General features: G+C 33.6%; 1 protein-coding gene across 1 annotated transcript; it reads left to right on the top strand.

Annotated features, from left to right (window-relative positions):
* Positions 1–12: 12 nt before the first annotated feature.
* Positions 13–24600, top strand: LOC115986525. The gene is made up of 8 exons (XM_031109641.1): positions 13–77; positions 3006–3302; positions 4361–4624; positions 5252–5755; positions 5893–6042; positions 8794–8892; positions 20853–21280; positions 23804–24600. The coding sequence occupies exons 2-8, from the start codon at positions 3173–3175 to the stop codon at positions 24407–24409; spliced, it is 2181 nt and encodes a 726-aa protein (XP_030965501.1). The 5' UTR covers positions 13–77; positions 3006–3172; the 3' UTR covers positions 24410–24600.
* Positions 24601–24916: the final 316 nt, after the last annotated feature.

Below are 24916 nucleotides of genomic sequence, written 5' to 3'. Positions count from 1 at the left end.
GAACTGATGAACTTCGGCCAAAATTGCTTGGCATACTTTGGCTGCAATTTGCAAACTCCCCATTAGTAGTTACAAAGGTATCTCCAGATCTCTTTCTAAAATGCACATGGCCGAACATTTTTAACTTAAGATATATATATATTTATATATATCAAGCATGAAAGACCTAGGCCAACCTGCGGTCTAAACCAAGTAAAACAGCTGTAGTTATTACCAACCAAACAATAGAACCTCAATTATATATATATATATATATATATATACACCAACCGATTACACCAACTATATTTTCTAGGATACCTACTTAACTCTGAATCAGTAGTACTGGTTTTAATGAATTAATTGATTCTATTGGCATTTTTTTAATCCATTTAATTAACACGTAACTTCATGCATATACATAAGTACATTTTTAAATATGTAATTAGATGCATTTTATAAGTCATACACGTAAGCTTTATTATGTTCATTATAATATTTATTTTTTAATTCTTAAAAAATCTTGTGAAAATATTATTTAGTAGAAAATGCAAATTGTTCATGCTTGTGAATTTTATTCTTGGAAAAAATTATTATCTTACTTCCTAACATAATTTTTTCTATTACAATGCAATAAATTACAGTTTAAATTTTTTAATTATATTTTTAGGAATATTTTATTCTTGAGTTATCTTAACTTTTTTTTTTGTTTTTTGAGAAACAAACTAACTATTAACACACACACACACACTTAATTACACTCTCTTACTAAGTTCAAACATATTACTTAACCCAAAGTACCACTACAAAAGGGCCTAACTCTTGTAGTAGTAGAGTGAGACTTTAAACAATGGAAAAGAGTTACACTCAAGCAATGTGGGACAACATCCACTTTATCTTACTTAATTCATATACAAAACAATATTCTCTCTTTCAAATAATAAGGTTCTTTTAAAAAGAATTTGTTGTCTATTGTCATAAAATAAATTAAACTTTTAAAACTAAAAGTTCAATATGCAATAGAATTATTATAATTAAAAAGGAAATGGTTCTTATTGAAAGTGATGCTACATTTAATATAAAACTAACAAAACTCTCAATTGTTGTAGTTCGTGATAAATACTTGTATTAAAATTAAAAAAATTATTTGACACTTGGTACAAAATTAGACTTTAATTTTAGAATCTAATTGAATTTTTTCTCAGTTTTGGCTATATATTTAGTTAATGATTGAATGAGTAACAAACTAGGTACATGGGGAATGGATTAAGTACAAGAGGCCCATGGGCTCAAAGGCCATAAGAATAAGATAAAAAAGGGGAAGCAATAGGTCCAGCCCGAGGCAGTTACAGAAGAAATGATCCAAGCATTGAAGGGACCTTAGTGGGTAATAAGGTCCGGTTTACTAAAAAAACCCCTCTCTCTTTAGGCACATGGCTGAGGTGAATCTTATCCTCAGCTCGTGACCAAGAATATGATCTAACCAAGGGATAACCAAGAAGTAATTGAAAACCATCAGAGAAATACAGCTGATGAATTAGGGAAGGTAGCGCCTAACCTAGCAACCTTCACCTCTACATTAAATCACTACACCTACCAATCAGGAGGCATTTGATACTAAATGACTTGTCAGAATAGTGCCCTCCACCCATCCACCCAATTACTTTTTCATTAGAAGGGAGTATACCTCTAATGGGACACGTATTATCCTCCCCATTCCTCCACCGTACAAATGATAGGAGAGATAAGGTCCCAACATGTATAAATAGAGCCCTTCTACCATCATAAGAGGGGATAAAAATATTAGAGAGAGAAAAAGTGTGAATTGTAAATCCAAACTTGTAATAATTTTCATCTGCTAGGTCCAAAGGGACTATAATAGCATTCGCATTAGTTTGTCTAAATTTTTCTATCTATTTTAGCATAAGAACCTACTTTTTCTATTTTACATAATTACTTTTACAAAATGCCCACACCAGATTATCTATTATACACTCCATTTTATTTAAATAATTATTTTTTATTCATTTTTTATCATTATTTTACCGAAGCTCACATGACCACCACAAAGGCGAACCTTCATGGCTAGACCTTCGTTTCCTTCTGCTGCTATTGTCACTGCCTTTTCTTCTTCTTGGCTGCATCTGTTTCTTTTTCTTTTTCTTCTTTGATGATTCACATGGGTTTTTATAAGGGATTGACGACTCATATGATTTTGTATATGAGTTTGATGTGTTTGAGATCTAGATTTAGGATGTGTTTGATGAACTTGATGATTTGTAGAGCATTTTATTGAGATTTAAAAGGAGATGGAGAAGGAAGAGAGTAGAGGAAGAGATTCAAGGGAGAAGAAAGAGAATTTGTTGCAAGTATTGAGAGAAAAAATTATTTAAAAAGTAAAATACAAAGCTAGAGTAACGTTGTAATTAGTGTAGCAAAAATGGAAATCCATAGTGTTTTATATAGATTGATATGGAGAGTTCTTGAAGAAAAATTTGTCAATTTGACACATTTTCTATTATACATCAACTAATGTAAATGCTCTAAGGATCTTTGCTATCAATACAATCTTATTAGTCTTGATTTAATCTCTTGCTTGGTTGTTCCACTATTAATTGCCTTCCCATACTTATAAATTAATTGTAGAGTTAATTTTACTTTTCTTTAGTATTTTGACCAATATATGTCGATTTAATGTAAAAAATTTAAAATAAAATAGTATTGATATTAATTTTGTACATTTATATGCTCATTAGGATTTAATAAATAAGATAATAAGTTATCTTCAAAAATTATGTATCAAATTATTTTGTTTGCAATGTATTTATAAATTATGCAATGCCAAGAATTTTGCCACTCAACTAGAACATCTAACTATTTCTAAAGGATTCATCAAAAAAAAAAAAAACTATTTCTAAAGGAACTATTCAAGATTCAATTCCCCTCACTTCCAACTATCAATATAAGTTATGCAATATGTTTATAGGTTATAATCTACTCTAATTCTAATATTATAACCTATGCAGATGTTTTTAAAAATCTTGAGGATGCGGACAATTACTTGGATTGGAGTCTTCAAGTGAAAACCAAATTGGCAGATCAACAACTCTGGGACATTGTGGAAGGAAACGATGAAGCTCCCAAAGCAGAAAGTGATGAAGCAGCTTTTAAGGCTTGGTCCGAAAAGAATGCCATGGCTTTAGGAGTGATCCGATATTCCAGCGAAGGCCCCTTAAAGTGGGCGATTTGGAAGATTACTTCTGCCAAAATTGCTTGGGATACTTTGGCAGCAATATGCACACTCCCCAAAAGTAGTTTCATAGGTATCTCTAGATCTCTCTCTGAAATGCACATGCTCATATATGTATATATATATAAAAGTGATTAACTTTATTCTAATGGTTAGCATTTTAACGTTTTCATAAAAAAGAAAAACAACCCAAACACGCATCACTGCTGAGTCTGCTGTTACCCTTGGCAGTTAACAGTTAGTACAGACCAAGGCCAAGGAGAGGTCTAAACCAACCAAAACAACTGTTGTTATTAGTTATTTGGTTATTACCAAATAATCAAACAATAAAACCTCAAATATATGTACACACCAATCAGTACGTACTGGTTTTAATGACTTAATTCATTCTATTGGCATTTTTTCTTTTTATTTACTTAACTTATAAGTTTAATTTTTGAACATATATAATTGCACGACAATTTTTTCTTCATTTAAGATTTCAATTGTTTGTCCATATTTGATTGAGAATCAAAATATTAAATTAACTATAGCTAATGATCAAAGGAATATTAACTAAATAGGTAAGATTTAATGTTACAATAAAATAGTATTGAAATTGTTGTACATGCATGTCAATACTATTTATAAGTTATGTAATTATGTATCGAATAAAGTTGTTTGCAATATATATAAGTTATGTAATACTAAGAGTTTTGTAGTTCAATTCTCTCCATCCCCAACTATCAATGTAAGTACATATTAATAAGTTATGATCTATTCTAATGTCAAAAAATTAAGATATATCTTTTTCTAATATATATATATATATATATATATATATACACATGCACATATGAACGATTGTATATTTTTTCTTTGGCGGTTGTCTTCTCAAGAGACCCGATACGCTCCTCAACTCCGTCACCTTAAACTCGTGAAATTAATGTTACTAATTTATTTATAATATTAGGAGATATATATTAAAGCACCAACAAGGTAATCTATCAATTTATTCTCTAATTTATGGAAAAGACAACTTTAGCGAAACATCATATTATCTGAATTCTATGAATAATGAAATGCAATTTATAACATCTTCACAGAACCAGTTTCGTAACATAATATACTAAATTGCTGTTCTACTTTTAGTTCCTGAGGAATATGATTATGTGGCTTGGAGCGTCCGGATGAAAGCCTATTTGAAGGCTTGCGATCTTTGGGACATCGTTGAAGCTGCCACCCAATCTCCGAAACCCGAAGATGATGAAATTGCCTTTAATGCTTGGAGCAAGAAGGATGCCATAGCTTTATATTTGATCAGGGAGTCGTCCTCTGCATTTTATAGCTCTCTGTTTCCTGCTGGAACTGCCCAAAATGCTTGGGATATCTTGGCAAAATTTTACAATTCAGAAGGTAGCTCCCTCTCTTTTAATTTGTTCTTGTACAGAATAGTAGCTATCTCTCTTTTATTTATTTATTTATTTTTTGAGAAGAATCTCTCTTCATCTCTTGAAAATGAACATGCTCAAACATTCTAAAATAGGCTTAATCCGCAAGACAATGACAAAGTTATATACACAGTGCAAATCCATGAAAGACAAAGATATAATTCACAATATTAAAAATTTTAATTTATTAATAAAATCATTTTTATTTGATTTTGTCAACAATAAAAACTATATCTTCACGTCAAGAATCTTATAACTCAATTAAAATCTCCTGATATTTCTAACAGTGATATTCAAAGTTCACATTCCCCCTCTTTCCAAGCCCCAACTATGGAAATTTTTTTTTAAAAAGTTATATCTTCACTTAATTTGCACTATATGTATTTTGGGTGGCGTTTAGGGTATAACCCTCGTGCAAATATGATTATTCTTTTAGTGCTATTTTTTTTTCTTGTTTTCTATAATTCGCTAGTTGGAGGATTGATCCGTAACTGTTTCTATTGAAATCATCAAGAGGTATGAGTTGAAATCTAGATCAAAAATCTTGTAATTGCTATTAGAAACTCTAAATATTTTGTTAAAATCTTTGCAGGGAGAGAGAACAGTGAACTCCGTAAGTATGTATTATTTAAGCAGTATCTTCGTGACGGTAATTGGGCCGCAGCAAATCAGTTCATTACTTCCAATCCGGGGGCAGAGAGTGCAATAATTTCAAATACAAGAAGTACAGCTTTACACATTGCTATCATTGCTGGACATCTGCATATTGTGAAGGAGTTGGTAAACATGTTACCCACAGACAAATTAAGAATGACGGATAAAGATGGTAATACGGTTCTTGGTTGTTGTGCTCTTGTTGGAAACACCGAGATGGCAAAATGCATAGTTGAAAAGTGTCCAATGCTACTTAGCATTGCAAACGCAAACAAATTTGACAAACTCATTCCAGTCGTGATGGCTCTTACTTGTAACTCCAATTCAATAGCTACGGCTCGATATCTCTATTCTGTAACTCCTCCAGGAAGTCTAAGTCCTGGAAAGGGCAGTGTAAATGGTGCTACGTTTGTTACTCGATGCATTTATTCAAAAAATTTTGGTAAGAAGTTTAATTAGATTTGACTATACACTCGTTATTATTATTACTATTATTTGACAATAACTGATTATTTCTATGCTTTCAAATATTAGCTATGATTCCCTTTCAATTAGTTCCTTCTGTTTGCAACTCAATAGATATGGCTTTGGATGTGCTGGAAAAATTCCCTACCTTGGTGACTGCTTTAGATATCGAGAAGGAGTCCCCTGTGCTGGCATTAGCTAGCATGTCTTTTCCATATACGAGTGAAAATCAGCTCATATCTTGGAAACGATGGATCTATAACTGTGAGTCTTACTCTCTATTATCTACTGCCTATTAAATTTTTTTGCTATTTTGCACACCTTGGATGGATTTATTTTTTTTATTTTTATTTTTTTGAAAAGGATGGATTTAATATATAATATTAACTGCAGCACTAAACAATATTGCGAAGAGAACAAATTAGGATTTTATGTCATGCATAAAATAAAATAAAAAGAATAAAATATATCATTTAAAACTAAATTAACAAATTCAAATTCAAACTAACATATGTTCACTATATATTAAAAAAGTATAAATAATATAAAAATACAAAAAATAAATGTTCCTAATACATTTCTATTTATTCTTTTTAAAATATGGAATTTGACATTTTTTAAATTCTGTAAATGATCTATAATTTATTTCACATTAAATTTTGCAGAAATTTTACTTTATCTATATAATATAATATAATATTAATGAGTCTTATTAGAAAATCATCTTTCATTTTCCTTATAATTTTTGTTTTAATAATATTTATGACCGAAAGGTCATATGCTACATAGTTTACTTTTCCATAATCTACTAATTAAATAAATGATATACATTATCTCATTATATTTCCAATATTTACCTAACTAACCAAAAAATAATTTGTGTTGACAAATAAAAATTTAAAATATAATAGCCAAGCCTAAACTAAAATTTGAAATCGCTGATCCTCAACCCGCAATTGCTCGACATTATGTTTTACAACTAGTTTCTAACATGTACAATGCATAGGAAAGTTTAGCAATACATATTTCATTCATAAGTATTAAAATCATATTCTGTACATATTCGATTATATGTATATAAATATATGAAGTTAATTCTACTTACTCTGTTGCATATCAAAGTTCCAAGAAGTCTAAATTTCTATTAACATTATAATTTTGTTAAGTGTAACTTATTTTAATTATTTATCTTTTTTATTTTCATGTTTGACGAAATATTCAATTTTATACAATATGCTTCCATCATATAATTTAAAGTATGTTTTCATTTACCCAAAAAAAAAAAAAAAGTACGTTTTCAATTGTTTTAATTGACTATTTTATTGTTCATTTTTTATGAAAATTTGTGAAACATTTTCTTTAATTTGCATATGAATTTTTAATAAACCCATACCTCACACATGGGCAAATAATGATAGTTATTTTCGTAGATTTGATAAAAATTTAACATATGAAGTTCACCTCATAATGATACTAATCAGTGTTTAGTATACTTAGGATTTGAACCTCAAATCTTTTGTTGTTATCAATACTGAAACCACAACGCGAAATGATAGTTTATACAATAAAAATTATGTCTTGTAATTTGCAATCACACCAAATGAATGGCCTTGCAAATCCTTTTACCCTTTTTATTTTATACATGTAAAAGCTTTTATCCTCACAAATAGAAGAGCTCTTGCCACATAGTAGATATATTAAAATTATTATGTGAATTGTTATGAATAAAGTTTAGCTACAAAACTTTTTGTAACCTAAGATTACAACTTTACTTAATAAAATAAATGTTACTACGTATTTTGAAGATCTAATCGTTAAATTTCATGTTCTACATGCTCTTAATACACATGTCAAATTTTGTGTCAATCAGATATTATTTACCATCTTATCTATAAGCTTATATATTATGCATAATTTTAAATTACAAAAACTTGCAATTTAAATAAGCTATTAATCTTAAATTTTTTTAAAAATTTTGTAAGCATAGAGGATATAAAAAGATGTAATTCAATGGTGGATTTCTCAAAGTTCAGCTCCAATGATTAAGTTTGTAGCTTTAGACTACAAACCCATTTTGTACCTAAACTTTATCCAATTGTTATTTCGAAATGCGTTTCTGCTCAACACCGGTTTTGGGTGAAAGTTTTCATTTAATGGGTAACAAAGGTGGCTAGTTTGTTGGGAAATATTAGTAAGGACAATATTGTAATTACCATGTGGAAGGGTAAAATGGACAATTTATTGAATTAGGATCATGTGTCTTGGACATGCAATTTTTAAAATATGGAGTGGTGATTGCTTTGCAAGTTTTAGTAGATTGGAGTGCAAAGTAGTGCAATGACCCCCATAATTTTAGGATGAATCAGTACAATTAATCCTAATTTAGAATATAGGGAAAAATACTATTTTGGTTCCTAAATTTTATAAAAAGTATGTTTTTGGTCCCTAAACTTTAAAAAGTTTTTTTTTCATCCCTGCATTTTGTAAAGGGTTTTTTCAATAGTTTACAAACAAAAATAGGGATGAAAAAAGAACTTTTTTAATAGTTTAGGGATGAAAAACAAACTTTCGGTAAAGTTTAAGGACGTGAATAAAACATTTTCAATAATGTAAGGATGAAAGATGAACTTTTCAATAGTTTAGGGACAAAAAAAGAACGTCTTAAATTTTAGGGATAAAAAACAAACTTTTGATAAAGTTTAGGGACTAAAATAGCATTTTACCATAGAATATATTTAGCAAATACAAAACCCAAATTATTCAAAATTTGTTTAATGTTAAGTTGCTTTGGTCTAGTGGATTTTAATTGTTTTCAACTAAAATATAACAGTTGATCGCTTCTTTATATATCTCTTTAAGTTTTTTTTTTAAAATTAAAAATAAATATTATAATGCCGACAAGGTTAAGTAATAACATTGAAATAGTCATAAAATTAAAAATTAAATTTTTTTTACTTTTACTATTATTATGTATATACTTTTTACTCAAGATTCATTGGTCAATTCTGCCGAAAGGTATCCGCATTCCCGGGGTTGATGACATCAATCAAATTCCTGTAAGCATCCAAAAACCAGAAAAGGGAAAAAGTACTCAAGTAAGAAATATCGGATTAGGTATGTTCCCGTCAACACTCTCCTTTCTTAGGAATTTTATTTTGTCACAATGAAAGTCATATTTTTGTGCAACTTTATTTTTCTTTCCAAGAAAATTTAGAGACAACAAAATTTCAATACATTTTCATAATATTCTTATTTCATTTTATTAATTTGGACGTATGATGGTTTGATATATCATTTATTGTAAGAATATTGTGCGACATTGTAATGGCTATAAAATAACTTTTTTTATCTCACACGGTAATGGTAAAATGATATTAAAATATTTTTTGGTTGCTGGCAACAAAAATGAAGAAACTAATTTGGTTTTTTATACATACTTGATTAATCTGTAGGACGTTGTTTGAAAATAAGAGAAAAGAGAGAAGAAATAAAAAAAGAAAAAAGAAAAGGCATAGGCTAAGATGTTAAAAGAGGGAAAGGAAAAAAAAGAAAAGAATTTGAACTACTTTTTTGGTGATATTTAGTATCTCCGGACAAATGTCTTGTTCAGAATTTATGTGATATTCTTATTTATTTTAAAATTTTCTTTTAATAAGGACTTCTACTTACTAAATAATGAAACTAGGAATTACAAAAACGGAGTATAATGCAAAAACGGGAAAGATAAAATCTTGTACAATGTTGAGAAGAAAGTGGTAGAAAGCCACAAACTAGCAGAAGGACATATAAATATGCAAGTTGATGAGAAAACTTGACTTACTGATGAGTTGGTGGAGTTGGACTTTCTGGACGGATTTCATATTGGTTCAAACTGTGAGTTTAGTTATTTGTCTGTCTAGAAACAAACAAAAAAAAAAAAAAAAAAAAAAAAAAAAAAAAAAAAAAAAAAAAGACAAACTACTTGGTTAGGTTCTAAATATTTAGATATAAATGTTTAGGTTTTAAATACTTTGTATGTTGGTAAATTGAGAACAAAAACTTGTTTAGAATTAGATCTTAGGGTCTATAAAGTGTTTTAGACATTACTCAAGGTAATACAAATCCAGAATCAAGAACGTACAAGCTGCAGAAAGTTGAATTGAAAAACTGAAGAGCTTGATCGATTGAAGGAAAGGCTGGACCGATCGAGATGCGACTCTGTAGAATTTTAAATAAGGCCCAACAGCTCGCAAAACAATTAGGGTTTGAATCCAACTTTACTAGGTATATAAGGAAAATCCTAATACATGTTTTTCGATACTTGAGAGTAACTGTTGTGAGATTTGTAAAGTTATTGTACCTTCTAACTCTTTCAAGCACCTATTGAAGATCACACACATATTGCTAGTACTAGTGGAGTAAAGTTGTAGTCAAGTTTCAACTATCAAGCATACTGAAGATCAAGACATGAACTGGAGGTTCATGTTGGAGCAAGTTCACATCAAAGAAGTTTGAGAGGTTCATAGCTCAATTTGGTAACTGTGTTAGCTTTACCATGAATTGGTATTCTTGAACTGTAAAACTCAATTTGATATAGTGGATTGTTCTCTTGGGAGAGTTCCCTCCAGGTTTTTACCTTAAAACTAGTTTGTTTCATTGGTTTTCCTGAGTCATCACATCTTGTGTTATTTAGATTTTCGCTCTGTATGTTGATTATGATGAACATTTAACCTAGATTTGGATAATTAATCTAAGTGAAAACTTGATTCAAAATAAATTACGTTAAACACTCTGTTTTTCCAGGGGTCTAAAATTAAAACTAGTTTGTTTCATTGGTTTTCCTGAGTCATCACATCTTAGTGTTTTATTAGTTTAGAATTTAGTCTACTATAAATATCCTTGTTGGGTTCATTATAATACCAGATTTGTACTTTACTCTTATAATAAATATGTAGCCTTTAAAGGTTTCTTTCATAGATGTAGGCTATTAAGCTGAACCACGTAACCTTGTGTTCTTGTGTTTATTTCATACTTTTTCTTTTGCATCTATTTTAACATGTTGGGTTGTAAATTGAACCTGGTTAATTAATTCAATTATCAAAGATGATTAATTATTCAGATTTTATGCAAATAACGTAAAGGCACAAACAAATCACAAATCTAATCTAGAGTGTAGCAAAAACTAAATTTGACATAGTGATTTGTTGACTAATGGAGAAAACCTTTAAAAGGCAAAAAACTCTACCAGATGAATTTCAGGACATCACTCCCAAGAATCCATTAATAAAAAATAAGCGATTACAAATATAAGAAATCTTACTTCTACTTTGGCCTATATGAAAATACCAATCTACAGTTAAACCTTTGTTCCAATCCCCCAATTGGACTTGATCTTGTAGAAGACTCTTCCCTTTGATCGGATCTTCAATATGTGACTAACTGTTTTGCACGAATCCTACTACGTGACTAACTCTACGCCAAACCTTTTGATTGTAGCAGATGATTTGCAATAGCTTCACAAAAAAATACCAATAAGATTTTCAATTTTTGATGTCATATACTTTGCTTTGCAAGAACCCAAGGTGCATAAGAGTCGCAACAAGATCTCTTTATTCTTTTTTTTTTCCCTGAACTCATAAGTTCAAAAGGTGAAGGCTAGGGTTTTAAATAAGAAAACTTTATGAAGCATTAGGGTTTTGGTTTCCTTTTTCTACCACCTTATTGAAATAGGAGCTTAAGGGGTCTTTTAATTGGGTTCTCATATTCCTATTAGGTTTACACAAACCCATAAACAAATAGCCTCTTAAAACAAAATGTTCTAGGCTATATTCTGAAATTTCGTTAGATTGATAGATCGAGACAGGTGTCGAATTTAAATCTCGATAGATCGAAGGTATTGAGCTAGGCATCGGGACTTGCAGATTCAACTTTTCTTGAGCAATTTCATGAGTATTCTTCATGTTTTCAGCAATACCACTTGCTATACTTCTTCAAGTACTTCATGATGATCTTAAACCCACTTAGATCCACTCAATTACAAGAAAAGTGTGCTTTGTCATATAATATGCCAACTACATAAAACTATGACCCTAACATAGCATTTTTAACAATTTGTAAGAAAATGTAGGAGCACAACATACCTTATGAGGAATCAAAATAAAAGGAAGAAGCCATGCGAAAAATGTAGTGTTTGTGTGTGAGAGGAAGGAGAGCTACACCTCTTCCCTTGCTCCTCTCTGTCTTCTTCCATATTCGGCCAAAAGGCCCAAAACCACACATGTTTGAGTCACGCCAAACACAAGACAATGGTGTATATATATGGGTCAACAGAGTTGAAAGTTCAAATAGTGTAAAAACACTTTTGAACGTTTAGACCCCCAATTTACAAATTAACCAATTCAGACTTTATGTCAAACAACTAGTGTGCGGAAAATGAACAAAAGCTATAATATAGAATTGGAAAAACTATCTAAGCCAAATTAAAATCACAACCCACAACAGATAATAAAAGGCAAAGATAAAAGGGAAGGAAGATGCAAACACAAAGACAACACACGATGTGTTATCGAAGAGGAAACCGAAGCCCTCGGCATAAAACCTCTCCGCCGCCCTCCAAGCGGTAAATAATCCACTAGAAAATGTAGTTGGGATACATGGATAGCAATAGATCCTCCAAGCCTAATCTACCCAGTGCACCTAAGCCCTCCAAGTTTCTTGCTCCAACGAGGTTGCGCCGAACTTTTTTCTTTTCTAGCTTTCCGAATTCTGCTACTTGACCATAGCATCAACTAATGTAGATTGGTTCCTTCCTAACTGTTTCCCAGAACACCAAACAACCCTCTTACAGTAATGAATATAGTGAGAACAAGATTTTGGTAAAATGCCTCTCAAGGGTTTGACAATGGAGAGGAAGAGAGTTGAGGAATTTGAAGAGACTCTAATGTATAGATTGTAGGTGAATCAATCTTGTTTTACTCTAGGGTTTCTCTCTCAAAATTCTCTCTGGAAACTCTTTCATATGTGGGTATAAGGGGTATTTATACTGGGGTGAGGAGAATGTGAAACGTCAGGTTTTTCAAAACAGGGGTGGCTCGCGGCTTGGCCTCGTGACTTGACTGAGTCGCGAGATCCAGTCGTGAGATAACCGTATGACCAGTTGTCCTGTAGTGCTCCAGCTAGCATGACTGTTCACCTTCTGGCATGCTTGACACGTGTGCTGCATCTGGTGGCTTGCAGCCGCGAGTCACCCGCGAGTCTCTGTTTTCTTACACACTCTTGAGTAATCAACACTCTATCTCACTCATTACCTTTACAACAAAACCCACCTAAATACAGGGTTAATAAATGCTGAAATACAAGTAAATTTGGTACGGAATAAGGCCAACAAGATGGTTGATTAAATTCAACCTTACAAGAGTACCGAGTATATTGGTTTTAATGGGCTAAACTAATACTTCAACAAGTAGAGAATATGGACCTCTCCACCGTGGGAACTAAAATTGCAAGTACATTCCTTTAAAAGCTGACTATAATTTTTTTTTTTTTGAGAAACTTAAGCTGACTATAATTAAACAAAATAGATGATAATAAATGCATTAAATGACCCAATATTATCAATATGTGGTGATCACTATTAACTACTGGGTCTTTTAATAAATGCTTACTAAAATACACTCGAACTAATCCTTAACGAGTGCCCTAAGGGCACTCGTTAAGAATTCATTTTAGGAAAATTTTAACATCATTTTTATGGGAAATGAAAAAAGCTGTCAAAACATTAATTGTTTTTTTTTTTTCTTATAAAAACTTTCTTTAACTGGATTCTAAGGGCACTCGTTAGCATTTTCCTTTTATTTATTTTTTTGATAAGTAATAAGGATTTATTGATATCAAAATAAGAGAGACACCCAAGTACACAGGAAGTATACAGGGGTGAACAAATTAAAAACGAAAATTACAAGAGTCAAGTAAATCCAAAATAGTAGAAAAAGGATGGTTTCTCCACACAGAGAGCCAGTCAAATAAGGATCGGAGAAAAAGAAATTTGAGATTAGGCATGGAACGCTCAATGTCTTCAAAACACCTACTATTTCTCTCCTTCCAAATACACCACATCAAACAAAGAGGAATGGCCTTCCAGATATCTCCATTACGATGGCGACCAAAACGACCTTGCCAGCAAGCAAAGAGCCCAACAACAGACAAAGGCATGACCCAACTAACTCCAAATAAACCAAAAACCATATCCCATAGCTCCGAAGCAACCGGGCAATGAAAGAAAAGATGGTCAACACTTTCACTATTTCACTTGCACATAAAACACCAATCCAAAATGCAAACCTTATTACACTTGCACATATAACACCAATCCAAAATGCAAACCTTTCTTTTCCTTAAATTGTCAATTGTCAGACATTTCCCCAAGGCTGTGGTCTAGAGGGGATCTTCTGCTTCCAAATGCTTTTCCAAGGGAAAAACTGCTCACTATGGCCAACAAGAAGATGGTAGTATGCACTAACCATGAACCCCTTACTCTTACAAGGCAGCCAACATCTCTTATCCTCCTCGATTCCCCTTACAGGAGTGCTATAAATGGAATTGATGAAGCTCCTGAAAGCTTCCAATTCACGATTATGCACCTCCCTACAAAACTGAATCTCCCAATGGAGGACTCCATTGGAGTACCTCATTAGATCTGCCACGCTTGCCTCTTTACTATAGCTAATCCTATATAATTCAGGATAGCGGACTGCGAGCAAAGAAGTCCCACACCAACAATCTATAGCCAAAACTGCACTTTTGATCCATCTCCAATTTCATACATAATAAACCGAGATAAAGAGTGCCACCCCCTTCTAATATTTTTCCACAAATTGACTCCATAAGGACCAGAGAAAGAGCTAGAACACCAACCACCCCAATCACAACCATACTTCACCACTATCACTTGACGCCAAAGAGCATCCCTTTCTTACCCAAATCTCCAAAGCCATTTCCCTAAAAGAGCTACATTGAAAGTTCTCAGATTCCTAATCCCTAATCCACCTGAAGAAAGTAGTGTACACACTGTAGACCAATCAACCAGATGAAATTTGGGCTCATCTCCTAGGCCACCCCACAAAAAATCCCGCTGAAGTCTAGCAATACGGTTGGCCACAGAAGCAGGAATAGAGAATAAAGAGAGAAAATAAGTAGGAAGATTAGAGAGAGTGCTTTTAATTAATGTGACTCTACCTCCCTTGGATAAATATAATTTTTTCCAACCTGCTAATTTTCTTTCCATCTTCTCAAGAATTGGATTCCAAATAGACTTGTCCTTAAATTTTGCCCCCAAAGGAAGACCCAAATACTTCACTGGGAGAGACTCTTGCTTGCAGCCTAAGACAGCCACCAAAAGATCCATCTTATGAACAGCCCCCACAGCCATCAGCTCAGACTTACCCCAATTGACCTTCAAACCAGACAAAGCCTCAAACCAAATGAGCACCATACAGAGAATCAGCATTTGATCAATATTAGCATTACAAAAAATTAGAGTATCGTCAGCGAAAAGGAGATGAGAAACCATCAAAGATCTACCAGCAGAAGCACCTACATTAAAACCTGACAAACGACCTTCATGGACAGCCTTATCCAACATCCTACCGACGGCTTCCATAACCAATACAAATAACAAGGGGGACAAAGGATCACCTTGCCGCAACCTCCTTGAACTTCCAAAGAACCCATGGGGAGTGCCATTAATAAGGATAGAAAAATGAACCGTGGATAAACAAAAAGAGATCCATTGCCTCCACATATCAGAAAAACCACAACGCTCAAGCAAGAGAGTAAGAAATCCCCAGTTCACATGATCAAAGGCTTTCTCAATGTCCAATTTGCATAACAACCCTGGCTGACCAGACTTCAATCTACTATCAAGACATTCATTAGCAATGAGAACAGAATCAAGAATCTGCCTATTAAGAACAAAGGCATTCTGAGGAGCAGAGATGATCTCTCCTAAAACCATGCGAAGACGAGAAGCCAAAACTTTAGCAAGAATTTTATAAACCCCCCCAACAAGGCTAATAGGCCGAAAGTCCTTTATGTCCACTGCTGTAGCTTTTTTAGGAATGAGAGCAATGAAGGTTGCATTCAAGCTTTTTTCAAACTGACCAATGACATGGAAGTGGTGGAACACAACCATGATGTCTGATTTGAGAATCCCCCAGCAAGCTTGAAAGAAAGCCATCGAAAAACCGTCAGGCCCAGGAGATTTATCCCCATTAAACTCCTTGATGACTTCTAAAACCTCAGATTCCTCAAAAGGTTTCTCTAACCAATCCACATTATCCCCAAAAATCCTTGAAAAATCCAATACATCCAGGAAAGGATGCTGCACTTGCTGCTCAGAGTATAGGTTCATAAAGAATTGTTCAACATGGTCAACGATCCTATCCTGGTTGGTAGTCACAGCCCCATCAATCATAAGGTTTTCAATACAATTATTTCTTCTATTAGAATTAGCCATCCTGTGAAAAAACCTCGTATTGGAATTGCCCTCCTTTAAAAACAATAAGAGCACTGTCCTCACCATAACCAGTGCGCCTTGAAGAAGTTGAACCATAATTGACAGAGCTAAATAAGTCCCTCAATTCCCTTATTCCTTTCCTCCCTAAGCTCTTGAGAAACAATAAGAGCCCTGTCCTTACCATAACCAGTGCACCTTGAAGAAGTTGAACCATAATTGACAGAGCTAAATAAGCCCCTCAATTCCCTTATTCCTTTCCTTCTTGAGCTCTTCTTGGCTTTGTCAGTTTTTTCCTTAAAAGCCCTCTGCTGTATCTCAGCCTCAACAGCCAACAGGAATTTGGTTGCTGGCTCTTCCAAACCTTTAAGGGAAGTCCCAAGAAAGTCATCAAAGCCACTGAATTTATCCTGAAACCATTCCGAGTAAATGCCCTTACGCGGCAAGGTCTCGACATCCAGAGATGCTGGCTGATCAGAAATATCCATGGCACCCAAAGGAAAAGAGAAAGCCAGAGGATCAACATTGAGGAGTGGCAAAGAATCAGCAAACTGAGAGGCATCCTCGGAGCAAAAATCTGAAACCCAATCCTCCACAATAGCATCACTCCCTTTTTCTAGTTCTGAATTAAGCTCCTTAGATTCCGAAGCCACCCCCAGAACCATCGTTAACTGGTTTGAGTCGTCCACTCCGACATCGACAGCTCTTGGTGGCAAAGAAAATTGAATCGGGACTGCCACCCTCTTCCCATCTCGTACTTCGAGAACCCACTGCTCGGAGTTCCCTCATTTCTTGATGACATTGTCTGTGTGCTGATGAATGATCTGTTGGATGTCACGTTGCACAGCCACATCACCATCGAAGCACAAGGACCCATCCACGGAAGCATCAGAGCACAAGGACTCATCCACGGAAGCATCGGAGGACATAGACTCAGTGACGGAGGTGTCGGAGTTTTCGGGGACTGAGAGAAGCTTCTCGGTGCACGTTGGTTCCATGTGGGTCAGAGTAGGCTCAGCGTCGCTACCCGTAATTGAAGATGTCGAAGAGAAAAGGTGAGAGGGAGGGGCTTGCGAAGAGTGTGGGTGGGTCTGAAATTGAGTCAAAGAGGGCCGGTGGGATTTGGGCTTCCATTATCAAAGAGGTTTAAGATTGGGCTTTGGGTTAGAGGCTGGAAGGGCGTTGGGTTTTGTATTAGACAACCCGAAGGCATTGGTTTGAGAGGGCTTTGGGTTTGGGTTTGGGTTTGGGTTTGAGATGGGCTTTGGGTTTGAGGCTTGAAAGGGCTTTGGGTTTGAATATTGGCCTGCTGGAGGGGCGGGTTTGTGTTTGGGCTTAATGGAATCAATGGGCTTTGGGTTAGAGGATTGGCTAAATGAAGGGTCCACCTCAGTGACTTTGGACTAACTAACTTCCCACGAACCAAGAGGCCCACGAACCAACCTAATACATAGGTCTAAGTGCACCTTACCTTCAGTCCCATCAGAGAAGACAGGAGAGAGCAGTGTCCCGATCAGAGCATTCTCCTTCCCAAGACAGTTCTCGCGAGGATCCTAGGTCTGAGAACCCGGATTTGCTATGTTAGGAATTCGATAATCCAACATTAAATGTTTAGGATTTACTTTGTCGCCAAAATCCTGGGTCTGAGCAAGCTCCTCCGTTGCCAGCCTGTATGCTTTGGGTTCACTCTGATGGCCTTGCACCACCGTTGCCGCAAAGGATTTGGAGGCTTGAAATTTAGACCCAGGTAAAAGTTTTGGGGGCAGATTAATGGCAAGGTTCCCCGGAGCTAAAGCCTTCTTCAAGTGACAAACAAAACCTCTCCAACCACTGCCCAAATTTCCTTCCGGAACTACTATGAAGCCTTTCCGGCGACCATGTAAAAGTTCAGAAATCATAAGAAAAGAGCCATGTGCGTTGGAACCTGATTGTAGAATAAACACCGTCTCGCCATCTCTAACAGTATGTGCAAAGTGTCTAGGGGACTTAGAGTAAATAAAATTCTCCATCATAGAAAACAGTCTCTTTGCACTCTCTTTGCCCAAGAACACTGATCGAAGAGAATCCCTGCCTCTCTCAAAGATACGTAATAGGAAAAAAGAACCCCCTTCTTCGATAGAAAATTCAAATGTCTTGGACTCGACAAAAAAGAAGATGGAACCTCCCATGATAACAAAGAAGGAGAAAAAAATACCAAAGAATTTTATGACTAATCCGAGGTAGCCAGGCCTCAAATTTTGATGCTACTGCCTAGGGACGTAAAACATAAAACAAGGATGGAAACTCTCTACGAGACACTGATACTTACACTTGATGGCTAAAGGGTTAGTGAAAATATGAGTGCATTTCCCTTTTATTAAATACATAAAAGTAAACAATGACTATGCTAACTCACAACATAAAAAGTGCCAACAAAACATTTGGTTCACAAGTAGACTGCATTAGAAGGTAGAATTTATTTTAGAAAACTTTTAAAATCCTCTTTTTTTTTTTAAATTTTTTTTATTTAGAGCTTATAGAAAACTCTTAAATATCTTCTTATGGTGTATGGAATGAATACAAATCCTTGTGTTACATTTTGTGTTTCACTTTATGTTCTACCAATCACAATTTGTCATAAGTTTTTTTTATTTTTTTTTATTTAAATTTTGGCTATTTTATAAGGAAAATTAAACAAATACGTAGCAAGTTATGATGGGTGGGACATAAAGTAGAACACAAAAAATAGTACAGCGGATTTGTATTCATATGGAATATGTTTTTTTTTTCTTTTTTTCTTTGGATAAGCCATATGGAATATGTAATTCATAGGAATTTGTTGGGTGTTGCTAACTATTACATATATACATTAATTCAATTTTCTTCTCTTTAAATAGAAACAAAAACCCTATGAGTAATTTTACAATTACAAACTGTTTTACAATATTTTTAGAAACTTTTGATGTAGCCAATTTTTACTAGTTCTCATCTTGTGCTTACTACCGACATCACTTTTTCACTTATTGATAACAACTCATCACATCAATAGTTTGCATTTCTAGTATTTTAGAAAACGCAATTAGCGGCATACATTATTCCTTTGCCCACAAGTCTCATAGTCGCCAAACTACGCTAAAGACTTTTCGGAAAATTCATCATATATGCTTATCTCTCTTCTCCTATGTTTTATTTCTTATTTTCTTTATGTTAGAATATTAGCTCAAGATTCGAGATCCACTTGGACTAAACCCTGTCGTACTTTGCACTAGTAAGTTAGGTAGTTAACCTAAGTTAAGAGCTTACACGAAGACGATTCCTGTACAGTCATTGACACAAAAAAGACGGGACTTTCACAATTTTCTAAGTACTTTGAAATTTGGAAATGTAAAAATCTGATATTACATTTGATAGTAAACTCCCGCATCAAAAACTAGTGCAATGTGAAAGTTTAATATCAATGGATGGTTTACCAAATTTTGTGGTTAAAGATGGCTTCGAACATATGTATTAAAGGTGTCATTAAGTATTGGCCTTCCCATCATCAAATGTTGTGAAAGCTTCATGATTGATCTTGGAAAGATGATCTCGTTAAAGGTGTTTCCCATGGTTGATCTTAGATAGAGGAAGAAAGGTGTTTCTCACTGTTGATCTTAAATACTTTATTGTTTGTCTCTAATATAGTTGATAATGACAAAAATCTTCAGTTGGGTTACTCACCCAAATTTAGAGTTTTTGACGGTTTTTTAGGATTTGCAAGAAAAAGAAAGTTGGTCAAAGGGACTACTAAAGTATGCCCACTTCTGATTTTTAAGTTAGTGTTAATTAATTTATTTTGTATGTAGATAGTATTTTGTGGTTTTTTTACTCATACTTTAGCAAATTGAGATAGGCTATTCCTTTTATAGGTGGCCTAGGTTGTTAGAAATTAATCACAAAGAAGCTAGAAGAGAGGAAAGACAAGTAAGAAGAAACGACAGTTGTTTAAGTAGTCATTTCGATTAAGCTACAAGTAATTTTATTTATTTTGTGAAGTGTGCTGGTCACGTGGCTTAAAGTGTACAGCTGTAAATAAACAGAGTGCTGAATCTAATAAGATGAAATTATTTATTCCATCATTTCACACTTTTCTGTTACAGATAGTTGTTATATTATAAGGTTTTTGAGTAACATAATTATTTAATAGTTTTTTTTAGAGAGAGTTTCAACCGACAATTATTTAATAGATTGAATGTGTTTAAATGGCTACATTTTTTTTTTTTTTTTTCTAAAATAACCTGCTAGTAACTCTACTATGGTGGACTACCTAATGATTTTTCTATACTCATCAATAATAGTTCTTTTTCTTTTTTTATTTTTTGTTTTTTTTTAAGTAAGCAAATTTTATTAATTAAATTATTATTATTATTTTTTTTCACTTTGAAGAACTTATTATTTGTTTCGAATCTCCTTCATGTTTCGAATCTCCTTCAACTTTTGGTTACAATATATTTAATCAATTAATTCCGTATATTTGATTATTGGTGATTGATTGTGTTAAAAAGTTTATTTTTACTTCATTTTTCTTCCTCATCTAGTTGACTGATCATTGTTTTTATTATTGACTCAGGAATCAGACAAACATATGATTATGAACCGAAGCACCAATACAAAAAACTTCTACTTCGCATGTGCCAAGAGTTTCAGTGTTCAAGTGATAAACAACTAGAAAAGGGTCTTGTTTACGAGGCCATCTTCAAAGCAACCAAGAAGGGGATGGTTGAGTTTGTTACTGCTATTTGGAGCGCATGTCCTGAACTTGTGTCGGCCGAGGAAGAGTTCACATGGAGAAACCCATTTATGTGCGCCGTTCTGTACCGTCAGTATGAAATATTTCGTCTTCTGTGCTGTTTTAGTTTAAAGGACTCAATATTAGCGGCAACAGATGACGAAGGAAATAACATATTACACATGGCGGCGATGACAGAACCTTCCGCCAGACGTAATACTATTCCAGGCGCAGCTTTTCATATGCAAAGAGACCTACAATGGTTTAAGGTAACATCTCTCGCTTTACATTATTAAAACCCTTATATTATTTAGGTATATACTTTCAGTGCAGAGGTTTTTTTTTTTTTTGGGTGGTAAAATTTCAGTGCAGAGTTGTTTTCAGTTCTCCTCGACATTATGATTAATTAACTTACTTTTTTTTTAAAGAGGGATATCGATAGCAAACCTGATAAATAATCAAGTTATACATTTGCGAACAGAAAATATGGACATTCTTCAAACTAATAAATAGTATTCTTTTTTTTTTTTTTTTTAGCAACACTAACAAATGGTTGGACAGCTCTATTACAATTCATTGAGACTCTAGGTAACAAAAGAAACTAAATGAAAATTTTTACAAATTTGATTAATATCTTCAAGTATTCAGGTAATCAAAGCATCAGATTCTTTGCCTACCCCAAATCATTAAAGAAACACCCAAAGTATACTTCATTCCCAGCTTCAACTTCATAAATTCAGCTCTTCGAGTAAACAAGTTTTGTAATTTCCGTAAGAAATATAATTTGGGGATCTAACTCCTTCACAAAACAGTGAATATCTCTAACTGCTTGGGAGTTTCCAAGCCCATAATAGTTTAAACTAAGAATTTTCATGTTGGGTAATGAGGCTGAAAGATAGCTTCGCAGAGGAAATTAGAATAAAATCTTTTTCTGACCCCACTGCTCTCTTCTTCACCAAATTCACCTAATCATTGCTGTCACTTTGATAGATGATGAACAATTTTTTGAAATATGTACATGTACTCCCTCATCAAGCGAATGAACAATTTTTTGAAATATGTACATGTACTCCCTCATCAAGCGAACAAGATATATCTTTAGCCTCTCCGGTAATTCTTTTCCATGTTCTCAAACTTTTAGCTGTAGGTACCTTTTCAAAGTTAGAGTTTTTTGATATTTATGAATCCTTAGCCTTATTACTTTTGGGACAAAGTTTGGCTACAAACTAGATTGCATACTAAGGCTACAACTCTCCTCAATATCATTTTATTGGATGTAAATTTTAATAAGTCTATCATTTGATTGTTAATTTACCGATTGTTCCAATCGGTAATTTAACTTGATATCAGAGCAGTAAGTCCTAAGTTCGATCCTTATCTCCTCCACATTGCATCTTATTTAAAATCATATATGTTGGGTTTCACCTATTAAAATGGCGGTAATTTAACTTGATATCAGAGCAGTAAGTCCTAAGTTCGATCCTTATCTCCTCCACATTGCATCTTATTTAAAATCATATATGTTGGGTTTCACCTATTAAAATGGTGTTTGAGTTCACACATAAGGAGAAATGTTAAAAGTATATGGTTAAATAAATAAATTATCATATCTTAATAGTTTAAGTTTTTGGAACAATTGTTAATTTAACATTGATTACATTTTCTTCTTACATCCTCCATACTTGCAAAGTTTCCAGAAGATCAAAAACTAATTGTTACCATAGTCATGCAAATGAATCATCTTCATATATATATATATATATATATATGGTGAAGAATTGGTAGTGTTGGCGTCGCTAAGATCGTGTACGGTGCTGAACCCATGAGCCACACTTTGACTTGAGGTTAATATAATCTTACTTTAGATCTACTGTTGGAGTTCATTGATTCATTCCTTTTGAATGTCATAATGGTGTAGAGATGTTAGATTCCATCTGGAAAGCCTTCGTGAAAGGTGAAACAATATATGAAAGCGCGCAGATAAAGTACATGCAAAGATCAAATTAATTAAAGCTTGTGTGGAAGATTTCATATCAACAATCAAACATGTGACTGGGTGCAAGCCGTTTCAATCTTAATCAATGCAAAGAAGATTTTACGTCCGGATTCATCTAGCCATGTTTTTCACGAGTGAGGCAAGATGAATAAGAAATGTGTTCATTTGTCTTGTGTTTTAGAAAATGATTAGATGGAAATTATTGATAGGGCTTCCAAAAGATCTAAAGGAAAAATTGGCTTACACTCGACGAAAAATTGTGGGTGGTTATTATTGGTCACTGTCTTTATAGAAGTTTAAGATCTTTGAGTAATGGTCATAATTTAATTAATGTGTTGAATATGCTTGAGTATTTACATTTTTTTCCTTTGATGACTTGCCAGTGCTTTAAGGTTGTCCATTAAATGACCTTACTGATTTTTTCATACTCATTATATAGTAACTAAGGGGATGGAGGTGTCTTGAACCTATGTGAAGATATGGAAGTCCAGTATAAGTCTTCTGTATTGAATTTTATCAATTTTCTCTTTTAGTTGAGCTTAGCTCCCATTTCATCTATCTCCCTATCTTTAGGTGGTCCTAATTCTCCCTTGTTCCATCTTTCACCCGCGTCAATTATGACCATCAAGCAATGATAAAAATTTTACTCCTATAAATCTTTCATTCAAGTTATATTGAGCCATCGATATTGATTCTTTAAATTAGGATATGAAACCCACAAAATTACATGATGTTCAATATTTTATTTATATATTAAACTATTTTGTGATGTGAGTTTTTTTTTTAATAAACACAGGAAGTGAAGAGCATCGTCAGTCCTTCCTTAATAGAAGCTGAAAACGACGATGGTTTTACACCTCAAGATTTGTTTGTAGAGAACCATAAGGGCTTGGTTGATCAGGCAAAAAATTGGATCAAGGAGACAACCTCTTCTTGTACAGTGCCAGCTATTTTAATTGTTATTATTATGTTTGCAGCAGCAATTACAGTTCGAGGTGGTGACAATCAAAATACAAGCTTGCCAGTGTACTTAAAGGATAAGGTGTTTATGCTCTTTATGCTATCCAATGCACTGTTCCTAGTTTCTGCCACAACATCATTATTGGTGTTTCATACCATCACATCACGTAATTTAGAGGAAGATTTCCTTATATCCTTACCCCACAAAATGATAATAGGCCTTTCATCCCTTATCTTTTCCATAGCGCCCATGATGGTCAACTTTTGTACCTCACTTTCCATTATTCTAGACGGAAATTTATGGGTGGTCATTCCTATCATTTGTCTTGTTGCTGGTCCTGTCATCCTATTCGCATGGAAACAAGTTCACCTTCTTCTTGCCATGGTCGCTTCAACTTATAGACCAAGAATCTTCGACAGGAATGTGAAGCCTTGGATGTAAGCTATTTCGTTGTGCGTACCATGTATAACTGTTTCTTTAATTATTGGCTTAGGGCCAAAAATTACTCTCTTTTTTTCTTAGAAAGATAACTGATGAACTTTCAGTTTGTGATTGTTATCATGTGTTTTTCCTCCCAATTTAGACCTTTTGTCTTTAAATCAAATAAATCATGACTCCATTATATATTTTCAGTTTTTATTATCTAAATTCATTTTCGAATTCTGTTATTTGATTTGAGCAAGGATAGTATAATGCCTAATCCACAAAACCTCATCTGTAATGTATATCTCTTTTTTGAGAAAAATTTGCAATGTATGTGTCGAATTTAGATCTTTACCTTTCGAAGCAAAAGAAGTCTAGTTAAGTCTGTATTTAAAAAAAAAAAAAAAAATCTCTAGTTAAATCTGTTAAGATACTTTTCTATTCATGGATAATAAGAAAAGCTATTTGTGGACAAACTGTTCAATATTTTATAATTTGTGTCTGAATTCCATGTTTTGGTGACAT

Source organism: Quercus lobata, chromosome 4 (genome assembly GCF_001633185.2).
Source record: "Quercus lobata isolate SW786 chromosome 4, ValleyOak3.0 Primary Assembly, whole genome shotgun sequence".
Classification (NCBI taxonomy): Eukaryota; Viridiplantae; Streptophyta; class Magnoliopsida; order Fagales; family Fagaceae; genus Quercus; species Quercus lobata.
The sequence above is the reverse complement of the archived record's forward strand: the minus strand, read 5'-3'. Positions and strand labels throughout refer to the sequence as shown.